Source organism: Phyllopteryx taeniolatus, chromosome 1 (genome assembly GCF_024500385.1).
Source record: "Phyllopteryx taeniolatus isolate TA_2022b chromosome 1, UOR_Ptae_1.2, whole genome shotgun sequence".
Lineage (NCBI taxonomy): Eukaryota > Metazoa > Chordata > Actinopteri > Syngnathiformes > Syngnathidae > Phyllopteryx > Phyllopteryx taeniolatus.
The window spans coordinates 50,444,213-50,462,791 of record NC_084502.1 but is presented as its reverse complement, the minus strand read 5'-3'; the positions used below and the strand labels follow the sequence as shown (position 1 = coordinate 50,462,791).

Sequence of the window (18,579 nt, the reverse complement as noted above, 5' to 3'; positions counted from 1 at the left end):
AAATGCTCGGTGGCATCATCATTTACACAACGCGCATGTTACACGGCTGTTCCAATTAAATATCGTGTACAGCATGTATACACCCGATCGGAATAGATCCGCTCCGCTGAAGATGACCCATTCACCTGTCAATCAAATATGCTGTCGCTGTTGTCAACTACTGGCTGAATAATGTGTGCCACTGAGGTTATGCTTAATAAACAGTTAACGTTCACTGTGTTTGTGCTAATTGGGAACTAACTAACTAGCGCTAACGTTTAAAGAGTGTACCGCTCCCCCGGCGTTCTATGAGCCCACTAGCAGCAAATGACACAGCCGTCCAACTCTTTCGGCTCACGATGTGATTCGCACGCCGACGCACCACAACAATGAGAATTTATCGCTTACGGAAAAACTCATGTCCATTTTATTTATTGAACGATAAGTCGATATAGTCATTATCGAGACAGGGCCTAGTGACCACGAAAACATTTGGCAGTAGACTGACAATATTTTATCATTGCAGCATCCTGGCCAAAAGCTACATGTACTCAAGGAGATATTTGAATGTAAGCATTTATACACACACACACACACACACACACACACACACACACACACAAAGAGATTTACATTTACAAGTAGTTTTGTAAACTATATTGCTCTCTATAGTACATGATAGAGCAGCATACAAAAGAATGAATAACAAATAGGAAAGCTATTTGATTTTATTGGCATAATAATTGGCCCATTGTCAAGTTTATTTGTATCAAGGGGCTTCACAGGCCCACAGTTGACAAAGATCGGCGACATGCCGTGATCTAAACACCCCAATCATTATCTTTAAAAAACCTAAATTTGTTTTTTAATCTGAAATGTAAGGTAGGTCTTAAGTTGAGCTACATGGCAGTTGTGATCATGCAAATGGATGTAACGGTTTTCTGCAAATCTTCATATATAATTCAATCAGTATAAATCCCTTTACTTCAGTCTTAAACATTGAGATAAAAAGAGAAACGAAACAAAAAAAATATGAAAAACTATGTTTATCATTAGCATACAGCCACTTCACTTCCCTGTCAAAGTACTGTGTACACGCATCTTAACAATGAGCTGACGGCTTTCAAACTTAGCCTAGCATTTGGCCCCTCCACAGCAATATGAGAGAATTCATTCTCCACTGTGAGAAACACATTTGCAGACCACAGCACAGGGTCTACAACGATGTATTTAAACATACGTGTGCAATTTTGTTGTTGTTGTGCATTTAGTTTTACAGTAAACTCCAACTGGGGTGTCGATAAAAAACTTCAAGTATGCTCAGGGACGACAGAAGAACATGCGTCACACGCTTGCTACAAACAACACAGGGTCCATTTACGCAGGAACTAGCATACACAATACGCGCCGCGGCAAAATCGTTTTTCTTTGATTATAAGGTTTTTATGATTGTGAGAAGCCAAAACCGAAATCACGATTAAATTTTGATTAATAGCCCAGCCCTAGTGTCTGCGGACATATGCAAGTGAATGGACACTGTTTCGCATGCACAATAAACTTGAGAGGTGTCCTGGAATTTCACGATGGTGATGGATGACCCCTACCCAGCCAAGCCAAGAGGGGAGGGGAGGGCAGGGGCCAACCCAAGAACGGTCCGGCCGACAGGACATCACCCACACCAAGGGATCCAGGGCAGTCGAAGCACCCCAAAACTGGCCACCAAGAGTGTGTGAAGTGGTGCTAGGAGTAACAAAACTGACTGGATTATTTTTTCATAGGGTCAGTCGCGAGTGAGAGGACAGAGGGACATGACATATGACTTCTTTGTGAGGAGAAGCAAAACAGGATAAGGCAGACAGACAGACAAAATGGAAGCTCCCATCCTGAGACTACTCAGGAGAGAGAATTTCAGGCACAACACAGCCCATCACCAGAACATCGATAGAAGCACTTTAAATTTTAGATCTTTTGAAATGTTGGCTACTGATCATATGTGTTGTTATTGTTGTTGTTTTTTAAAGGTGGTTGCATTTTTTTATTACGCTAATATTTTTATATAATTTAGTTCCATCAAGGGAGGACGCAATTCGTCTCAATTAGAAATGATGGTAAGACAGATCCAGAACAAGCTGCGTCCTGCACTGCTTTTGCTATTCAAAGTGGCAGTAGGTCAACTTACCTGAAATTTTGTAGTTAGCTGCAGTTGTCATTTAATAATCTTCTTGATTCCTTAACTGTGTTATGTGAGTAAACGTGTGTAAGTAGTAAGTGAAAGTAGCTGAATGAATAACTGTGTAACCTAACTATGAGTGTGATTAACTAAGTGACTGTGAGTGAGTAAGGCCTGCCGCACACTGCGTGATGAGATCAAACCCAATTGGACTGGACCATCCCATAAAAATAAGAGTAGCCAACGCGACCCCGCATACTGCGCAATTGGATATATGGACGCCATGACTAGCAAGCCTGTATAGGTGTATGATGCTGTACAGACAGTAAATTGTATTTTAATACATTTTTCAAACCATAAAAAGATAGACTAATAGTTAAGGAAGAGGCGGGCTGCTAAAGAGCGTGGACGTGGGGAAAACCGTGAGTGTGGATATTTTAACGGAATCTTGCTGACGCCATTCATTTGAACATACCCAGCGAGGTACGTGCCGTTCACGTACGTTTTGGTCACAAGCTTTGCTTTTTCATCCACAGGCACATTGTACATTATGAATATAGTTAAGTATTGATGTAAAGCACAATTATTTGGCATGGGTGGTGTGGCGGCTGTTTAGTGTCCCGCTTGTGTAAAAACCCAGAAATGTATTTTTAGCGTGAGTGAAATAGTGTATATGCATTTTAGGTGGCTGTAACCTGCGACGATATGCGGCGGCGATTCAGATTTGTAATCGTGACAAAAACAGTGACCAACTGATCGGCCACTCATGAAAACAGTTGCCAAACCACGCACACTGCACAACAGTTCAGTAGGGTTCAGCCGTAACAGATTAGGACTAATTAACTGTGTATGGGCGGCATGGTGGGCGACTGGTTAGAGCGTCGGCCTCACAGTTCTGAGGAGCGGGGTTCAATCCCCGACCCCGCCTGTGTGGAGTTTGCATGTTCTCCCCATGCCTGCGTGGGTTTTCTCCGGGCACTCCGGTTTCCTCCCACATCCCCAAAACATGCATGAATTGGAGACTCTAAATTGCCCGTAGGTGTGAATGTGAGTGTGAATGGTTGTTTGTTTGTATGTGCCCTGCAATTGGCTGGCAACCAGTTCAGGGTGTACCCCGCCTCCTGCCCGATGATAGCTGGGATAGGCTCCAGCACGCCCGCGACCCTTGTGAGGATAAGCGGCTCAGAAAATGGATGGATGGATGGATAACTGTGAATGCGTAACTGTGTGAATGTCAGTAACTGTGAGTGTAAGTAAGGACTGTCGCACACCAAGTGTCACTGCGTCGCCTGCCGAAAGCGACTGACATTTACCCCCCCCCCCCCCCCCCCACCAAAAGAAATAGTTAAAAAAAATTATAATACAAAAATAAATCAGCGTCTCTTCGCCACAAACTAAGCAATTGTGCATGCCACATCAACCGATGCGCTGCAACAGAAAAACTGCGACCATCTATTGGCTTTTGCGGCTCCACAAACAATATCCATCCATCCATTTTCAACACCGCTTATCCTGGTTAGGTTCGCAGGACGCTGGAGCCTATCCCAGCTGACTTCGGGCAGAAGGCAGACTACACCCTAAACTGGTCGCCAGTCAGTCACAGGGCACATTCCCACTCACATTCACAGCGTCACTGAGTGGGAACTGAACCCATATACTGTACTGTATTATTTTTTTATTTAACCACAAAATGGTGGCACGATTGTCGAGGAAGAAGCGGATGGCTACAAATAAGAGGAAACGGTCAAGTGCATACTGTATATCTTGAGAGGCTGTTGGAAATCATCGATTGCCCAATCTACTCACTGCACCCGTGCATTTCTGCGACAGAGACTCCACACATTTGCTTTCTAGCCACAGGTACATATGAAACTAGAAATATAATTAAGTATTACTGTAAAACACTAAAATTGTGTGGGTTGTGCATTTTCACACATGTAAAAATGTTTGTTGTTGAAAATTATTGCTTTTGTACATTGTTAATTACCTGCTACTGTGTGCTTCGTGTGTACTTAAAATATATTTCGACATTTAGAGATTCCAATTGCAATTGATCGTTTGAGAAACAAATTCATTGTCCTAGTCTCTCAAATCCCACAATTAGCCTTGGCCACCCCATCAATAAAAACATTCTAACTCCGCAACTGGATATTGTTTCCAAACATCCAGCAGTTTTTTACTGGAATAACTTATATTAAGATCAAGACTGAAAAACGACTTGCATCTTGCCTAGAAAGCACTTACTTACAAAGTGAGAGACGTCACCTTCAAACTATTTTACAGGTCAGGGGTGGGTAAACTACGGCCCGTGGGCCACATCCGGCCTGTTGATAATTTCAATCCAGCCCGCCAAAGATTGCTACTGAATCGCCCAAATCATATCAAAATCATGACCACATTCATTTGAACTTGTCCTGTAATTCCCAGTGGTTCCACCAGGTTGTGCTTTAATGCCCAGTGGTCCCACCAGGTAGTGCAGTAGGTACAGTGATACATTGACTTGACTTTGGCTGTTCTGTTTGTACTCTGCTACCGCTCTGAACCCTTCTTCAACCATGAGTGGGCCAAAGAAAAGAAAAGTCGACAGTGAGTGCCGAGTGTTTAATATAGAATTGACTACTAAATACGTTTTCACTGAAGTCCGGTCAAAGGCTGTATGTCTAATTTGTTAAGAAACCACTGCGGTTTTAGAGGAACATAACATCAGCCGTCACTTTTCTACCAGTCATGCTGATTATGCTAACAGCTAGTCAACGCAGGAACTGTTGGCTACGACTCAGCGGTTAAAATCAAGCTTGCAGGCTTAGCAAAACACCTTTATCTGACAAACTGCCATCCAAGATTCAGTCACCAAGGCTAGTTTTTTGCTGGCATTCAAATGAGCAAAGATCAGCAAGTCTCTTTCCCAAGGAGTTTCTGAAAGAATGCATGGTAGACACAGCAAGTATCTTGTGTCCTGAGAGCAAGAACAAATTTGAGATCAGCTTATCACACAGGACAGTGACTCGCCGTGTAGAATTATTTTATTGATGACTTAGCTAGCAAAAAAAGCAGAGTCATTTACATTGTATTCCTTGGTACTGTATGAAAATAATGATACCGCTCAGCTTTTAATTTTTATCAGAGGGATTAATGACAATTTCGAGATAACGGAGGAGTTTTTGGCCATGGAATCCCTGAAGGGAAAAACGCGAGGAGAGGATTTTATGACAGCGTGTCGGGTGTCATCAAGAGGCACAAGCTACCTTGGAGTACGCTTGCCAACATTACCACAGATGGTTGCCAAATCAGTCACTGATGGTGTAGTGTGGGTTCAGTTCCCACTCAGTGACGGTTTGAATGTGAGTGTGAATAGTTGTCCGTGTCTATATGTGCCCTGCGACTGACTGGCGACTAGTTCAGTGTGTAGTCCGCCTTTCGCTCGAAGTCAGCTGGGATAAGCTCCAGCGCCCCGCGAGCCTGAACTGGATAAGCGGTGTTGAGAATGGATGGACAGAAGAATCGCCAAATCTGACTGGAAAGAACATCAGGCTGCTAAAAGAGGACAACCCTTAGCAGGAGGTAAATTTCCTACACTGCATAATCCACCAGGAAGCACTTTGTAAATATGTAGTGCAGCTTCACCATGGAGTAAAGCCAGTTATAAAACTCCTTAACTTTATTCGTGCGACGGCGTTTCGGCATCGTATGCTGATCACCAGACTTGATTTACCACTCAAATGACCGCTGATTAAGTTCGGGGAAAGTGTGCCATCGAGTGTGGGAGCTCAAATAGGATCTCTTTTTTGGCGTTACTGGAGAAAACTGACAATTTTGACAACTGAGCTATGTGGCGTTGTGGTTTAGCTTTTGCTGTGGACATACTGACATATGAATGAGCTGAGCGTGAAGGTGGGGGGACTACAGATGAAAACTAGCCTTCTGGCTAATTCTGGCTTTTTTAACAATGTGTACTTCATGTGTTTTATGAAATTGCATTGTCCCCTTTCAAATAAACTGATTTAAAAAAAATTAAAAAACAAGCTACAAGGGAAAGACCAGTTTGTGCGTGAAATGTATACAAACATCAGAGCTTTCAAAACCAAGATTCTTCCTACAAAAGACCTGATTTGGGAAAAATTGACAAGTCACTTCAGCTGGTGTCATGTCCCCTTACACAAGACCCTGAAACAGCACCACAGGAGCTGCAGATGGAACTGATTGATCTCCAGTGTGATACTGTCTTAAAAAAGAAGTTCCACTCTCAAACCGGGTGAGTTTTATGGTTCATTAAGTGCAGACAAATTTCCAAAAATCCAGAAGACGACACAGAGGATGCTTGTGGTGTTTGGTGCCACGTGTGGGAACAGACTTTTAGTGTGATGAACACCAAGAAAACATCCAACAGACCCCGCCTGAGTGATGAACACCTCAGATGTTTTGTCTCAGATTTTTTTTTTATATATATATATATATATATATATATATATGTAAATATCTGGTCCTGGCTTGGCCCACCTGTCAAATTTTAAAAGTCAATGTGCCCCCTGAGCCAAAAAGTTAACCCACCCCTGTCATAGATGCTACCCTCTAGACAAAACTTCTAAAAGATGAACATTCACTCACTTCACTGTGTGGAAAAAAATATCCCGTGTTCTGCGACTGACTGATTTAAAAAAAACAAAAAACAAAAAAACATTTAAATTAAATACTCATTACTTGTTTTCCAAAGTAGCCACACCAGAAGGGTGAAAGAGCCAAATACGGCTCTGGAGCCACGGGTTGCAGACAGCTGCGAGCCCCTTAGTCTCCCAGTTTTGTTTTCGTTTTGTTCGACTGTACTTATGTAGACATTTCAACTCGATGTTTTGTATTGTTCTTGTGTACTTTGTTTGTTTAAAAAAAAAAACAGACAACAAAACACTTCAAATGTACGAGCGTGGCTACGTGTGTTGGAATGTCAACTATTCACTAGTGCAGCTGTGCCGGGACAAGCATGGCTTGGATTTGACCTCCTGCCAGTCATTAGAACTTATTTCGCCTCGGAACCAAAACACGAACAAGTCCAAAGACCCCAAATGCTCGACCAGACTCCATTGCACATTACACTTTAACACATACACATTAAACGTGCTCACGTCGTGTTCGGATCCAAACATGACGAACACACACCAAACACGTTCACAAATAAGCCAAGTCGTCGAACCGAACCAACGACACACTCGTTTCCGTTAGGACTGGATTCCATTGTCTTCAATTGCGTGACGTATTAAGAAAGCTGGAAGCTTAAATCTGAGCGTTTATACAGTCTGGTGGGTCTCGTTTGACACGCCTGTCTCACGCACACGGGAGCGCGCACCTTCATTCCTTCGGAACCGCATGTTGGACCGAAAAAACTGCGAGGTTCGGTTGCACTCACCTGAGCCGAGCTGGCAGTCCGCGCGATAAACTTCGAGACGCCCACGAGTGAATCTGCGCCACGATCCGCCTGAGTAGCCGCACAACAGGTCCACCAAGGACCCCGCCCCGCCCGCCTGTGCTGCGCCGCGGCGCGGCGCGGTTCTCATCTAACGCGCCTTTGCGGCCTTGTACCGGCGCAGCGGGTATTCGAACTGTGTGGTCAGGACGCAAGTTTTACTTTTCGACTGCAACACTCCCCAGCATATTTAGTTTATGAATAATGGTAATATAAAATGTATATTAACAAGTACGACATAAAAAAAGACTTGGCTCTCTAAGTACTACCATCATGACCAACATTAAAATACAGTCACGTAGAAGATTTAAGTGTTCATCAAAAACGAGGCAGAGGCTTCATTTCCCAAAAAGTAAATGGAATATTATTGTACGCCACTGTAACATCAGGCATAGTTGGAATTTTAACACTGCTCCTACACTTAGGATTTTTTTTAAAAACTGTACTTCTTAAAGAATCCATCCATTTTCTACACTGCTTATCCTCACTATGGTCGCAGGTATGCTGGAGCCTCTCCCAGCTAACTGCAGGCAGGCGGCAGGGTACACCCTGAACTGGTTGCCAGCCAATCGGGCACATAAAAACAACCAACCATTCGCACTTACATTCATACCTACGGACAATTGAGACTTCGATTAACCTACCATGCATGTTTTTGTGTTGTGGGAGGAAACCGGAGTGCCCGGAGAAAACCCACGCAGGCACGGTGAGAACATGCAAACTCCACACAGGCAGGGCCGGGGATTGAACCCGGGTCCTCAGAACTGTGAGGCAGATGTGCTCACCAGTCACTCACAGTGCCGCCCTTAAGTGGGACACCTTGCACAATCGGTGGCTGTCTAAATACGTGTTGCCCTCAGGGACACTGAAAAAAAACTTTCCTCATGCAACTAAGCAGTTGTTTAAAATAGCCTTAAATAAGTCAATCAATCAAAATAAATAAATACTATTGTGGATGTTTAGGTTAATTGAAGACTCTAAATTGCCCGTAGGTGTGAATGTGAGTGTGAATGGTTGTCTATATGTTCCCTGCTATTGGCTAGCAAGCAGTTCAGAGTGTACCCCGCCTCTCGCTCCAGCTCCGGGTGAGGATCAGCGGTACGGAAAATGGATGGATGATTATTGTGGACGTTTATTATGCTTTTACACAATAGGACAAGACACTGGGGCATCGATTATGATATTCTGTGATGTATCCAGCAGTGTCATGTACTGGGTGACAATTCTAGTTCTAACAAGCAGTTTACAGGTAATCCAGCAGGGGGTAACAGGAACCAAAGTGACAAAAGTTTTTATGCTGTGTTAGACCAGGGGACAATGTACACTCAACATGTATTGTATGTACGTATGCAGTATACACAGGAGGCAAGTATGGTTGAGGGATCACGGGGAGTCTGGTTGTCAATTGATTTTACCTCTCAAACCTTTATTTTGAAAAGCATCTTAAAAATACCATCTGTTTTGGATTAGTGAAAAATAAAGGTAGTCATCTATTGACCAAAAATATTCCAATTGTCACATTTAAAATCAATCTTCTGTCACATCCTGGAGAATCTCGTGAAGACCCTGCAGAGAGAGACACCCAGAAGTTGATCAACAGAATTAGGGACCACTGATCGCAGCTGATGTGACCAAAGATGGAGTTTCCTAAGTTCCTATTAAAACTGAACATAAAGGCAGTGGTCAAAGTGGAGTGACGTCTGCGCGCGCCGCTTTCTTGGATCAGAGAATGTGTCAAAAATGGACTTACCGATCATCCTTGGTGTGGCGTCTCGCAGGAGAGAGAGGCATGGTCGGGAGGAACCTCGCCATGGCCCTCCCCCAGCAGGACGCAGAGCTCCGACAGACGCTGCTGCATTTTGGGGATTCCCGACAGCTGACTCTCCAGACGCCGTTTCTCTTCCTGCAACGGTGATAGGCAAGAGCTTGTTATTAAGGTAACAACAAAGTCACAGAGAATAAGGGTAGTTTTCATCTAATTTGATCAATAACGGTCAAGACAAAAAAGCTATTTTTTATGCCACCTTGGTTTTATATGGGAAAACAGACACACCCTCTGGAGTCAAGGGTCACTAGTTTCGTGTTTACCATTTTATTTCATCTAAAACTTAACTTTCCTTGTTTATTGACATTTTTATTTTGACATACTGTAGTAACACTTTGGACCCAAAATCACACAAAAAATAAAGTCCGAGTAGGAAAAAGTGAATTCTTTAATTGTTGAACAAAACATTTTTATAACATAGAATTCAAATATAACTAGAGCTGCGAGCATCTATAATCGGGCCCTCGCACCCCAGCCACGTTGGGGTACTGGCAGTTTGAGGTCCTGGCAGGGTGGGGTATTGGCACGATGAAGGGCCGCAAATTGCCCCCGGGCCGTAGGTTGGATACAAGCTGTAGGACATATGCAAAGTTATGGCCCATATTGAGTAAATGTGGGCCACACAAAATGGAGGATGACCCGCAAATGGCCCCCAGGCCAAAGGTTGAACACCACTGCTGACAGAGGCGCAAAGCCATGTAATAAGTTATATTGAGAAAATGCGGACCATTCAAATATGGGGGATGGCCCATAGCACACCCTATTGTTGGACAAGTGCAAAGCCTTTTCAAAGGTTATATTGACTAAATGTTGAGAGAAGGTAATGAACTCTTCAGCCTACTACACTACTGTATGTATTCTTTGTAATTAAAGTGAGACTTTTAATACTGTGAAGGGCTGCAAATTGCCCCCGGGGGGGGCGGTTGGAAACAACACTGTAGGACAAGTGTAAAGGTATGGCCCATATTGAGGAAATGTGGGCCACACAAAAATTAAGGATGACCCGCAAATGGCCCCCAGGCCAGACGTTTCACACCACTGCTGCACGACAAGTGCAAAAGTATGACCCATGCAAATGTTGGAAAAAGGTCCGGCCGCACAGAATGGGAGGACCGGCTGCAAATGACCCCTGGGTAATAGGCTGAACACCACTGCTGTCAGAAGCACAAAGCCGTGTAACAAATTATTTTGAGAAAATGCATTTCATACAAAAATGGGAGATGGCCCTCAAATGGCCCCCAGGCCATAGGTAGGACACCCCTGCCGTTGGACAATTGTAAAGCCTTTTCAAAGGTTATATTGTGTAAATGTGGGTTTTGGAAAAAGGTATTGAAGTCTTAGGCCTACTAAAACCCCAATTCCAATGAAGTTGGGACATTGTGTTAAACATAAATAAAAACAGAATACAATGATTTGCAAATCATGTTCAACCTATATTTAATTGAATACACTACAAAGACAAGATATTTAATGTTCAAACTGATAAACTTTATCGTTTTTAGCAAATAATCATGAACTTAGAATTTTATGGCTGCAACACGTTCCAAAAAAGCTGGGACAGGTGGCAAAAAAGACTGAGAAAGTTGAGGAATGCTCATCAAACACCTGTTTGGAACATCCCACAGGTGAACAGGCTAATTGGGAACAGGTGGGTGCCATGATTGGGCATAAAAGGAGCTTCCCTGCTACATTCACAAGCAAAGATGGGGCGAGGTTCACCTCTTTGTGAACAAGTGTGTGAGAAAATAGTCGAACAGTTTAAGGACAATGATCCTCAACGTACAATTGAAATGAATTTAGGGATTCGATCCCTCAGGCGGCACTGCATCAAAAACCGACATCAATGTCTAAAGGATATCACCACATGGGCTCAGGAACACTTCAGAAAACCAATGTCAGTAAATACAGTTCGGCGCTACATCCGTAAGTGCAACTTGAAACTCTACTATGCAAAGCAATATCAACAACACCCAGAAACGCCGCCGGCTTCTCTGGGCCCAAGCTCACCTAAGATGGACTGATGCAAAGTGGAAAAGTTCTGTTCTGTGGTCCGACGAGTCCACATTTCAAATTGTTTTGGGAAATTGTGGAAGTCGTGTCCTCCGGGCCAAAGAGGAAAAGAACCATCCGGACTGTTATGGACACAAAGTTCAAAAGCCAGCATCTGTGATTGTATGGGGCTGTGTTTGTGCCAATGGCATGGGTAACTAACACATCTGTGAAGGCACCATTAACGTTGAAAGGTACATACAGGTTTTGGAGAAACATATGCTGCCATCCAAGCAATGTCTTTTTCATGAACGCCCCTGCTTATTTCAGCAAGAAAATGCCAAACCACATTCTGCACGTGTTACAACAGCGTGGCTTCGGAGTAAAAGAGTGCGGGTACTTGACTGGGCTGCCTGCAGTCCAGACCTGTCTCCCATTGAAAATGTGTGGCGCACTATGAAGCGTAAAATACGACGACGGAGACCCTGGACTGTTCAACAGCTGAAGCTGTACATCAAGCAAGAATGGGAAAGAATTCCACCTACAAAGCTTCAACAATTAGTGTCCTCAGTTCTCAAATGTTTATTGAAAGTTGTTAAAAGAAAAGGGTGTAGTGGTGCACTCGCCTGACTTTGGTGCAGGCAGCGTGGGTTCAGTTCCCACTCTGTGACGGTGTGAATGAGAGTGTGAATGGTTGTCCGTGTCTATACGTTCCCTGCGACTGACTGGCGACCAGTTCAGGGTGTAGTCCGCCTTTCGCCCGAAGTCAGTTGGGATAGGCTCCCCGCGACCCTAACCAGGATAAGCGGTGTTGAAAATGGATGGATGGATAAAAGAAAAGGTGATGTAACACAGTGGTAAACATGACCTTGTCCCAGCTTTTTTGGAACATGTTGCAGCCATAAAATTCTAAGTTGATGATTATTTGCTAAAAACAATAAAATGTATCAGTTTGAACATTAAATATCTTGTCTTTGTTGTGTATTCGTTTAAATATAGGTTGAACATGATTTGCAAATCATTGTATTCTGTTTTTATTTATGTTTAACACAACATCCCAACTTCATTGGAATTGGGGTTGTAAACTACTGTATGTATTGTTGGTAATGAAGGTGGGACATTTAACTCCCCTTAATGTTACATTTAAGCCTTTTAAATGTAACATTCAGAGTAGTTAAATCCTCAGTCATAGATCATTTTCTGTTGAGTTTTGAACATGGGTTGTAATTACAATTTTGTTCTTATGGGGGTGCTACACGCGTGTAGGAATTTCCATAGGCGTAGGCGTCAAACGTCACTTCCTGTTGGAGTTTCCATATTGCACGCACTGACTTTTTTGTGCATCTGGGTCCCCTCTATATTTATTTATATATCCAATTTTCAGAGCCGTAGGTCATACGGATCCCCGAGTTGTCCTTTGATGTACTTTCGGCATGGTTCTAGGGGTCGCTGGCGAGCCATTTTTTGGAAATCGGGCCCGAAAACGTGAAATTATAAAAAATTCCAACCGGGCCTGATGTGCGTGTGTTTTCGTCCAAGTTTAGTGCCTCAAAAATGTATCCGTTTGTGATGGCTCGGGCCCTAATAAGAATAATTTCTACAGAAACAACAGGGACCTCGCAGCTCTACCTGCTCAGGCCCTAATAATAAGAATAATTTATTCAAAAACAATAGGGACCTCTCAGGTCGACCTGCTCGGGCCCTAATAATTTCTACAAATTCAATAGGGACCTCGCAGGTCACTGCGTGGGCCCTAATAACAATAATAATAATAATAATATTAAAGAAGAAGAAGAAGAATTTCTACAAATTCAATTGGGACCTTGCAGGTCACTGCCCGGGCCCTAATAATAATAATAAATAGAGATGCGAGCAGCTATAATTGGGCCCTTGCTCCCCAGGCACATTGGGGTACTGGCAGTTTGAGGTCCTGGCAGGTTGGGGTGTTGGCACGTTGAAGGGCCGCAAATTGCCCCCGGGCGGTAGGTTGGACACCACGCTGTAGGACATATGCAAAGTTATGGTCTATATTGAGTAAATGTGAGCCATACAAAAATGGAGGATGACCCGCAAATGGCCCGCAGGCCATAGGTTGACACCACTGCTGCAGGACAAGTGCAAAAGCATGACCCATGCAAATGCTGCAAAAAGATCCGGCCGCACAAAATGGGAGGACCGGCTGCAAATGACCCCTGGGACATAGGTTGAACACCACTGCTGTCAGAAGCGCAAAGCCGTGTAACAAGTTATATTGAGAAAATGCGGGCCATATAAAAATGGGGGATGGCCTCTAAATGCTCCCCAGGCCATAGGTAGGACACCACTGATGTTGGACAAGCGCAGAGCCTTTTCAAAGGTTATATTGAGTAAATGCGGGTGTTGAAAGAAGGTAATGAACTCTTAGGCCTACTACACTACTGTATGTATTGTTAGTAATGATGGTCGGACTTTTAACGACTGTGAATGATACATTTACAAGGACGTAGATCATTTTCTGTTGAGTTTAGGACATGGGTTGTAATTACAAATTTGTTTGTATGGGGGTGCTACACGCGTTTAGGAATTTTCGTAGGTCAAACGTAGCACAAATAGGTCTTTGACGAACTGTCACCATGTTGTTTTCGGCAACCTCAGAAAAGCTACGGTTGAAGAGCCGCCACCGGCATATAGTATGTCGGACAAAAAAGCTTTTGATAACTTTTTATGTCCAGGTGATGCGATGGTAATGACCAAGTTTGAAGTCAATCGGATGAAATCTGTAGGACAAGTTCGCAAAAGTGTGACACGTATAAATTTTCCAAAAGTGTACATTTAAAAGGTCGAAGGTCAGTTTCTGTTGAGTTTAGGATATAAGTTTTAATTACAATTTTGTAGAAGTCGGGGTAATGCAGGTACCTGCCAAGTTTGGTAGGTGTAGGTGTGACGTACCATGAATAGCTCTTTGATGAATTGTGAGTATGGCATCAGCAACCTTGCGAAAAAGGTCAAACCTTACGATTACAAATTATTAGTGTCCCTCCAAAAAGCAGTTCCTGTGCAGAATTCAGAGGGGCTAATCACAGGATTCACACTTCTACGTTGTGTCCCTTCTCTGTTTGTCCACCTGGAGGCAGCGTTTGCATTTCAGTCTGCATTTGGTGGGTTTTTGGCCACTTCATTGTCGAAATCACACTCTAATTTAGACTCTCCCACTGTCGTTGTTCCTCAAGAAGACTTTCCTTCACTTTCCTGCTGTAGCAACTAGTTTTAATTGGTTGATGAGCATGTTTTTCCACTAATAGAAAAGGGTTATCACAGTTTGAACTTTTATTTTCGCTTGAAACCACTTTCTGCTCGCGAGTGCTTTCCTTAACATCACCCACCTAGGGTGACAGTAAGTGGGGGGAAAATATGGTGTAATTTATTGATCATAATTCTGGTTTTACTTGGCCAATTGACACAATTTTAAAAACTGGTATATACAGTGGGTACGGAAAGTTTTCAGAAGCCCTTAAATTTTTCTCTCTTTGTTATATTGCAGCCATTTGTTAGAATCATTCAAAATTCAATCTCTCCAGTGGCATTAATGGAAACGACAGCTTGAGCGACAAAGTAGTACCGATTGCAAAAGAACCAAATAAAGGAACTCAGAAGACACTAAGATACATTTGTGTTAGTCTTCATGGAAAACACATATTTGGCAACAAGAGGAAAATACTTTATACAGTATCCAAAAATGTATCTTCAGAAAACATGTTGCAAATCATGAAATTTCATGTTGGACACCTAACAGTAAAGACATTTTGGCATTAAAAGTTTGAAAAATCTTACTTTAGATTTTTTTTTTTTTAACTTCAAAACAATTATGACCTTTTGATGAATAACAAGTGCCAGTAATTCAAATACTCATATCAGGAAAATGTATTTATTTTAAAAATGAAATTCAAGGGCCATTTCTTAACCATTATTGATCAAAATTATATTTTATTATTATATTAATTAGAAGTACACGCTGACCTGCAGAGAAAGACGAGTGGTCGCATCTAGACGCTCAAAGCGCCAACCACCTTCTCCATCAAACTGCAGGATGTGAGAGTGGTACTTCCTGTTGGAGGGATAGAAAGTGTCAGGGTGTGGCCTCAGCCAGCTGCCTGCAGCTCTGCTGCCCCCTGCTGGCTGGAAGCTACATTGATTCACTTCGTGTGTTTGTGTGTGTGTTCTAACCAGAGGGAGGGTCTATGGGTGATTGAGAGTAAGGATATCCCAGCCTCCTTTGCAGCCTGGAAGATGCTTCCCTCCACATCGATACTCACTGCACTGGTGCACTCGTCCAGCAGAGCGTAGCTGGGCCTGCGTGAGACATTTGACTCAGTTGAGATGATCATGTGACCCCACCCAATGCATGCGTGTGTGTTTGGTGGATCACTTGTGGTAGAACATGCGAGCCATTCCCATACGCTGCTTCTCTCCTCCTGACAGGACATCCTTCCAGTCATTGACGGACTCCCAACCTGATCCAAACGTAAGCAGCAAGTCACTGGCTAGCCCCACACACGCGCACACACACACACACACACACACACACACCTCCCTCCCTCTCCAGGATGTAGAGAAGGTGCACGGTGCAAAGGATCTTCTCCAAAAACGAGTCTGTCATTCCTTTGTGTGCCATCTGCTCCACAGAGTCTGGATAGATAACCTGATCTCTCAGCGTCCCCTCGGACATATAGGGCCTGCACAGCACACGCAGTCATGCATGCCATCTGGCAGTTGCAACAGTAGCAATAGAAACAACAGTAGAAGTAGAGTAGAACCTTTGTGGAATTGGGAATTTCAGCCGCATTTTCAGGTGAAAGTCACACAAATTGGCATCATACATAAACACTCAAGACCTCAAAGGTTTCTTGGTTTAAACGTGACATCACCCGACGAGGTAATGTACATACTGGTCGGGTTTTCGTGCTATTTCTTTAAAGGGCAAATTTGTAGGTTTAAAAAAAAAACACTTTTTGTCATATATGTTTAAACTGTCTGCATGAACTAACAGAATATTTTTAAAATAATCTTTTGAAAAATCACCCCTCTCTGGCACCATCTAATGCCTTTAAATTAATTTTAATGATTATTTTACAACTGTGCAGAGCAGGATAATAATAGTGAGAGAGTGTAGTGACAGGAGGCATGACCAAAGAGATATCAATTATTTGCGTGCACACACGCCGCATGTGATAAATAATAGTGTCTTAACACCCAGCACACTCCCACAGACTTTTGTATTTGGCCGAATTTTTCCCCCTAGTTAGCAACAAATGTTAAAAAGGAACTGGACAGCTCTCTACTTCAAATCAAGGGTAAACAGTATATAATGGTGGTGTGTGTCCCTATACATTGAAGGCTGAATGGCTGAGCTTGGAAAACCACCGGGAACATTACATTGTCATCACCGAGTTGGCGAGTAAGTTGTTCATCTCTCATATTTTTAATTGATTGTACATTACAAAAAACATATCATCAAACCGGTAACATTTCGTGTAAAATTGTGCACTCGCGGCCGACCTCAAGCTGCACTCTAAGGTGGCCGTAGGCAAGCGGGACGCAGCGGGCCTCTAGGCCAATTCCAGTGGTCCGTCGACATGCTTGCGGCCGACCAAGATGCAGTCTGAGGCAGCCAGGCAAGCGCGACAAATCGGTCTCTTCCTGGAGAAACGTGATACGGCAGGGGCAGGGTCGAGGACTGAAAAATTCAACTATTGCTTGGAGTTTGAAAACTTACTGTGCCTTGAACGCCCCAAAATGCTGCCTGAACGCTATGCTACTTCTAAAGGCTTCTGTATACTCGCGCGGGCGGTGACCGCGCTGACGTCACTGCGGCTATTCAGCACGTAGCTTGCCTTTACACTCGAGCGCCTCCCACGTACGCAGTTTTGAAAATGTACTCCAGTTCTCCTCCAAGTCGGTGACTAAAACGGATTCATGTGACTAAAAAAATGGATGCATGTGACTATAACGGACCAATCAGGAGAGATGATCTCCGCGGCATTCTCCGCGCAGAAACAATTTTTGCCGTGTGCGCGTCAAGTGACGCAGAGGGGCCGCGCGGGCCAATGCGTCGGTCACGTGATGTAATGAGGGCGTTGTCGGCCGTGCGAGCGTGGGAGTATAAAGAGGTCTTTAGGCTTCTGTCAAATAGCCAAAGTGCCAGAAGAAAGTTAGAATGCTCCAGGAGAAGGTAAAGCTCCTGGATATTCTCAAAGAAATAAAAAAAAATTGTATTGCGATATTCGCTATGATGGCGTGAACAAGCCATACAGACATCCATAAAATTTTGCAATGCCATTGACGCTACCATAGTGACGTACATATAAAACCCTCTTTGTCATCATGAAAAAGCAGTGACAGTAGCTGGCTAGTATCATTTTAAAGTAGTAGAATTTCAAAATGGCCTTTATTTCCTTCAAATATTCTCTCGTGCAGACCTTGGAGGAAAAAGCTAGGACAGGCCTGAATTAAAGTGTTTTGGGGTCACAGTTAGTGGTATAACGTCGATTAAATGCATTTTTTTCCTATTTTGATATTCGCAGTAGTCCCTATTAGATCCTACCTATTTTTTATTACTGTATACCTTCCTCATTCAGCATTTAAGTTACAGCCCCTTTCACACAGAGACACTTCTTTAGAGCTGCTACAGTAGATTACATATACAGTGGTGCATTGAGATAAAAGTGACCAGATTTATGAGTTTTTCGAGAAACAAGCCGTCATTCTGACATTTTTTTGCTTTGACTTGCGAGGTCAAACCTGTATGGTGGCAGGTAACTCAACTTACTTCGCAACAAGCAGCAGTTTGGCAGATACGGTATAATTAGTAAATATTCTTCAAAAAAGAGGCTTCAAGCTGTTTATTGCCACACTTGGCTGAAGGTTACTGTCAAACTAAATATAAAACAAAGAGAATGACATGTTGTGTACTTCAAGTAATCACATAGCGTCCGCTACCGGAATGCCAATATACAATGGGAAACTCCAAAGGCACATGGCCTAAAAATTAGCATCTACTGTATGTGGAGGTGTTGTTACCCTTTAAGCATCGGCTAGCTGAACACAAACACTACTGCAACACATGTAGACAGACTATATAACAATACTCACAAGCATTATCCTCTGCGGAGAACACCTAATATT

General features: G+C 43.2%; 2 protein-coding genes across 12 annotated transcripts in view; both read right to left on the bottom strand.

Moving 5' to 3' along the window:
- plxnb3 (plexin B3) overlaps positions 1 to 7,710 on the bottom strand; it is a 170,511-nt gene extending 162,801 nt beyond the window's left edge. For all 3 annotated transcript variants that reach the window (XR_009784597.1, XM_061747936.1, XM_061747945.1), the window contains exon 1: positions 7,548 to 7,710. Coding sequence is in view for 2 of the 3 variants with exons in the window: in XM_061747936.1 (XP_061603920.1) it covers positions 7,548 to 7,695 (148 nt within the window). In the remaining variant the exon portion in view is untranslated. The remainder of the gene's footprint in view (positions 1 to 7,547) is intronic.
- Positions 7,711 to 9,009: 1,299 nt separating this feature from the next.
- The window catches only part of abcd1 (ATP-binding cassette, sub-family D (ALD), member 1), a 28,187-nt gene continuing 18,617 nt past the window's right edge, over positions 9,010 to 18,579 (bottom strand). For 7 of the 9 annotated variants that reach the window (XM_061747894.1, XM_061747860.1, XM_061747869.1 and 4 more), the window contains 5 exons: positions 15,985 to 16,130; positions 15,824 to 15,908; positions 15,622 to 15,747; positions 15,415 to 15,502; positions 11,986 to 12,210 (listed from right to left, as the gene is read on the bottom strand). In XM_061747894.1, the coding sequence (XP_061603878.1) occupies positions 12,001 to 12,210; positions 15,415 to 15,502; positions 15,622 to 15,747; positions 15,824 to 15,908; positions 15,985 to 16,130 (655 nt within the window). In that variant the 3' untranslated portion in view covers positions 11,986 to 12,000. Of the gene's footprint in view, positions 9,171 to 9,354; positions 9,508 to 11,985; positions 12,211 to 15,414; positions 15,503 to 15,621; positions 15,748 to 15,823; positions 15,909 to 15,984; positions 16,131 to 18,579 lie in introns of those variants that run through there. The other 2 variants (XM_061747903.1, XR_009784589.1) reach the window with 2 other exon arrangements.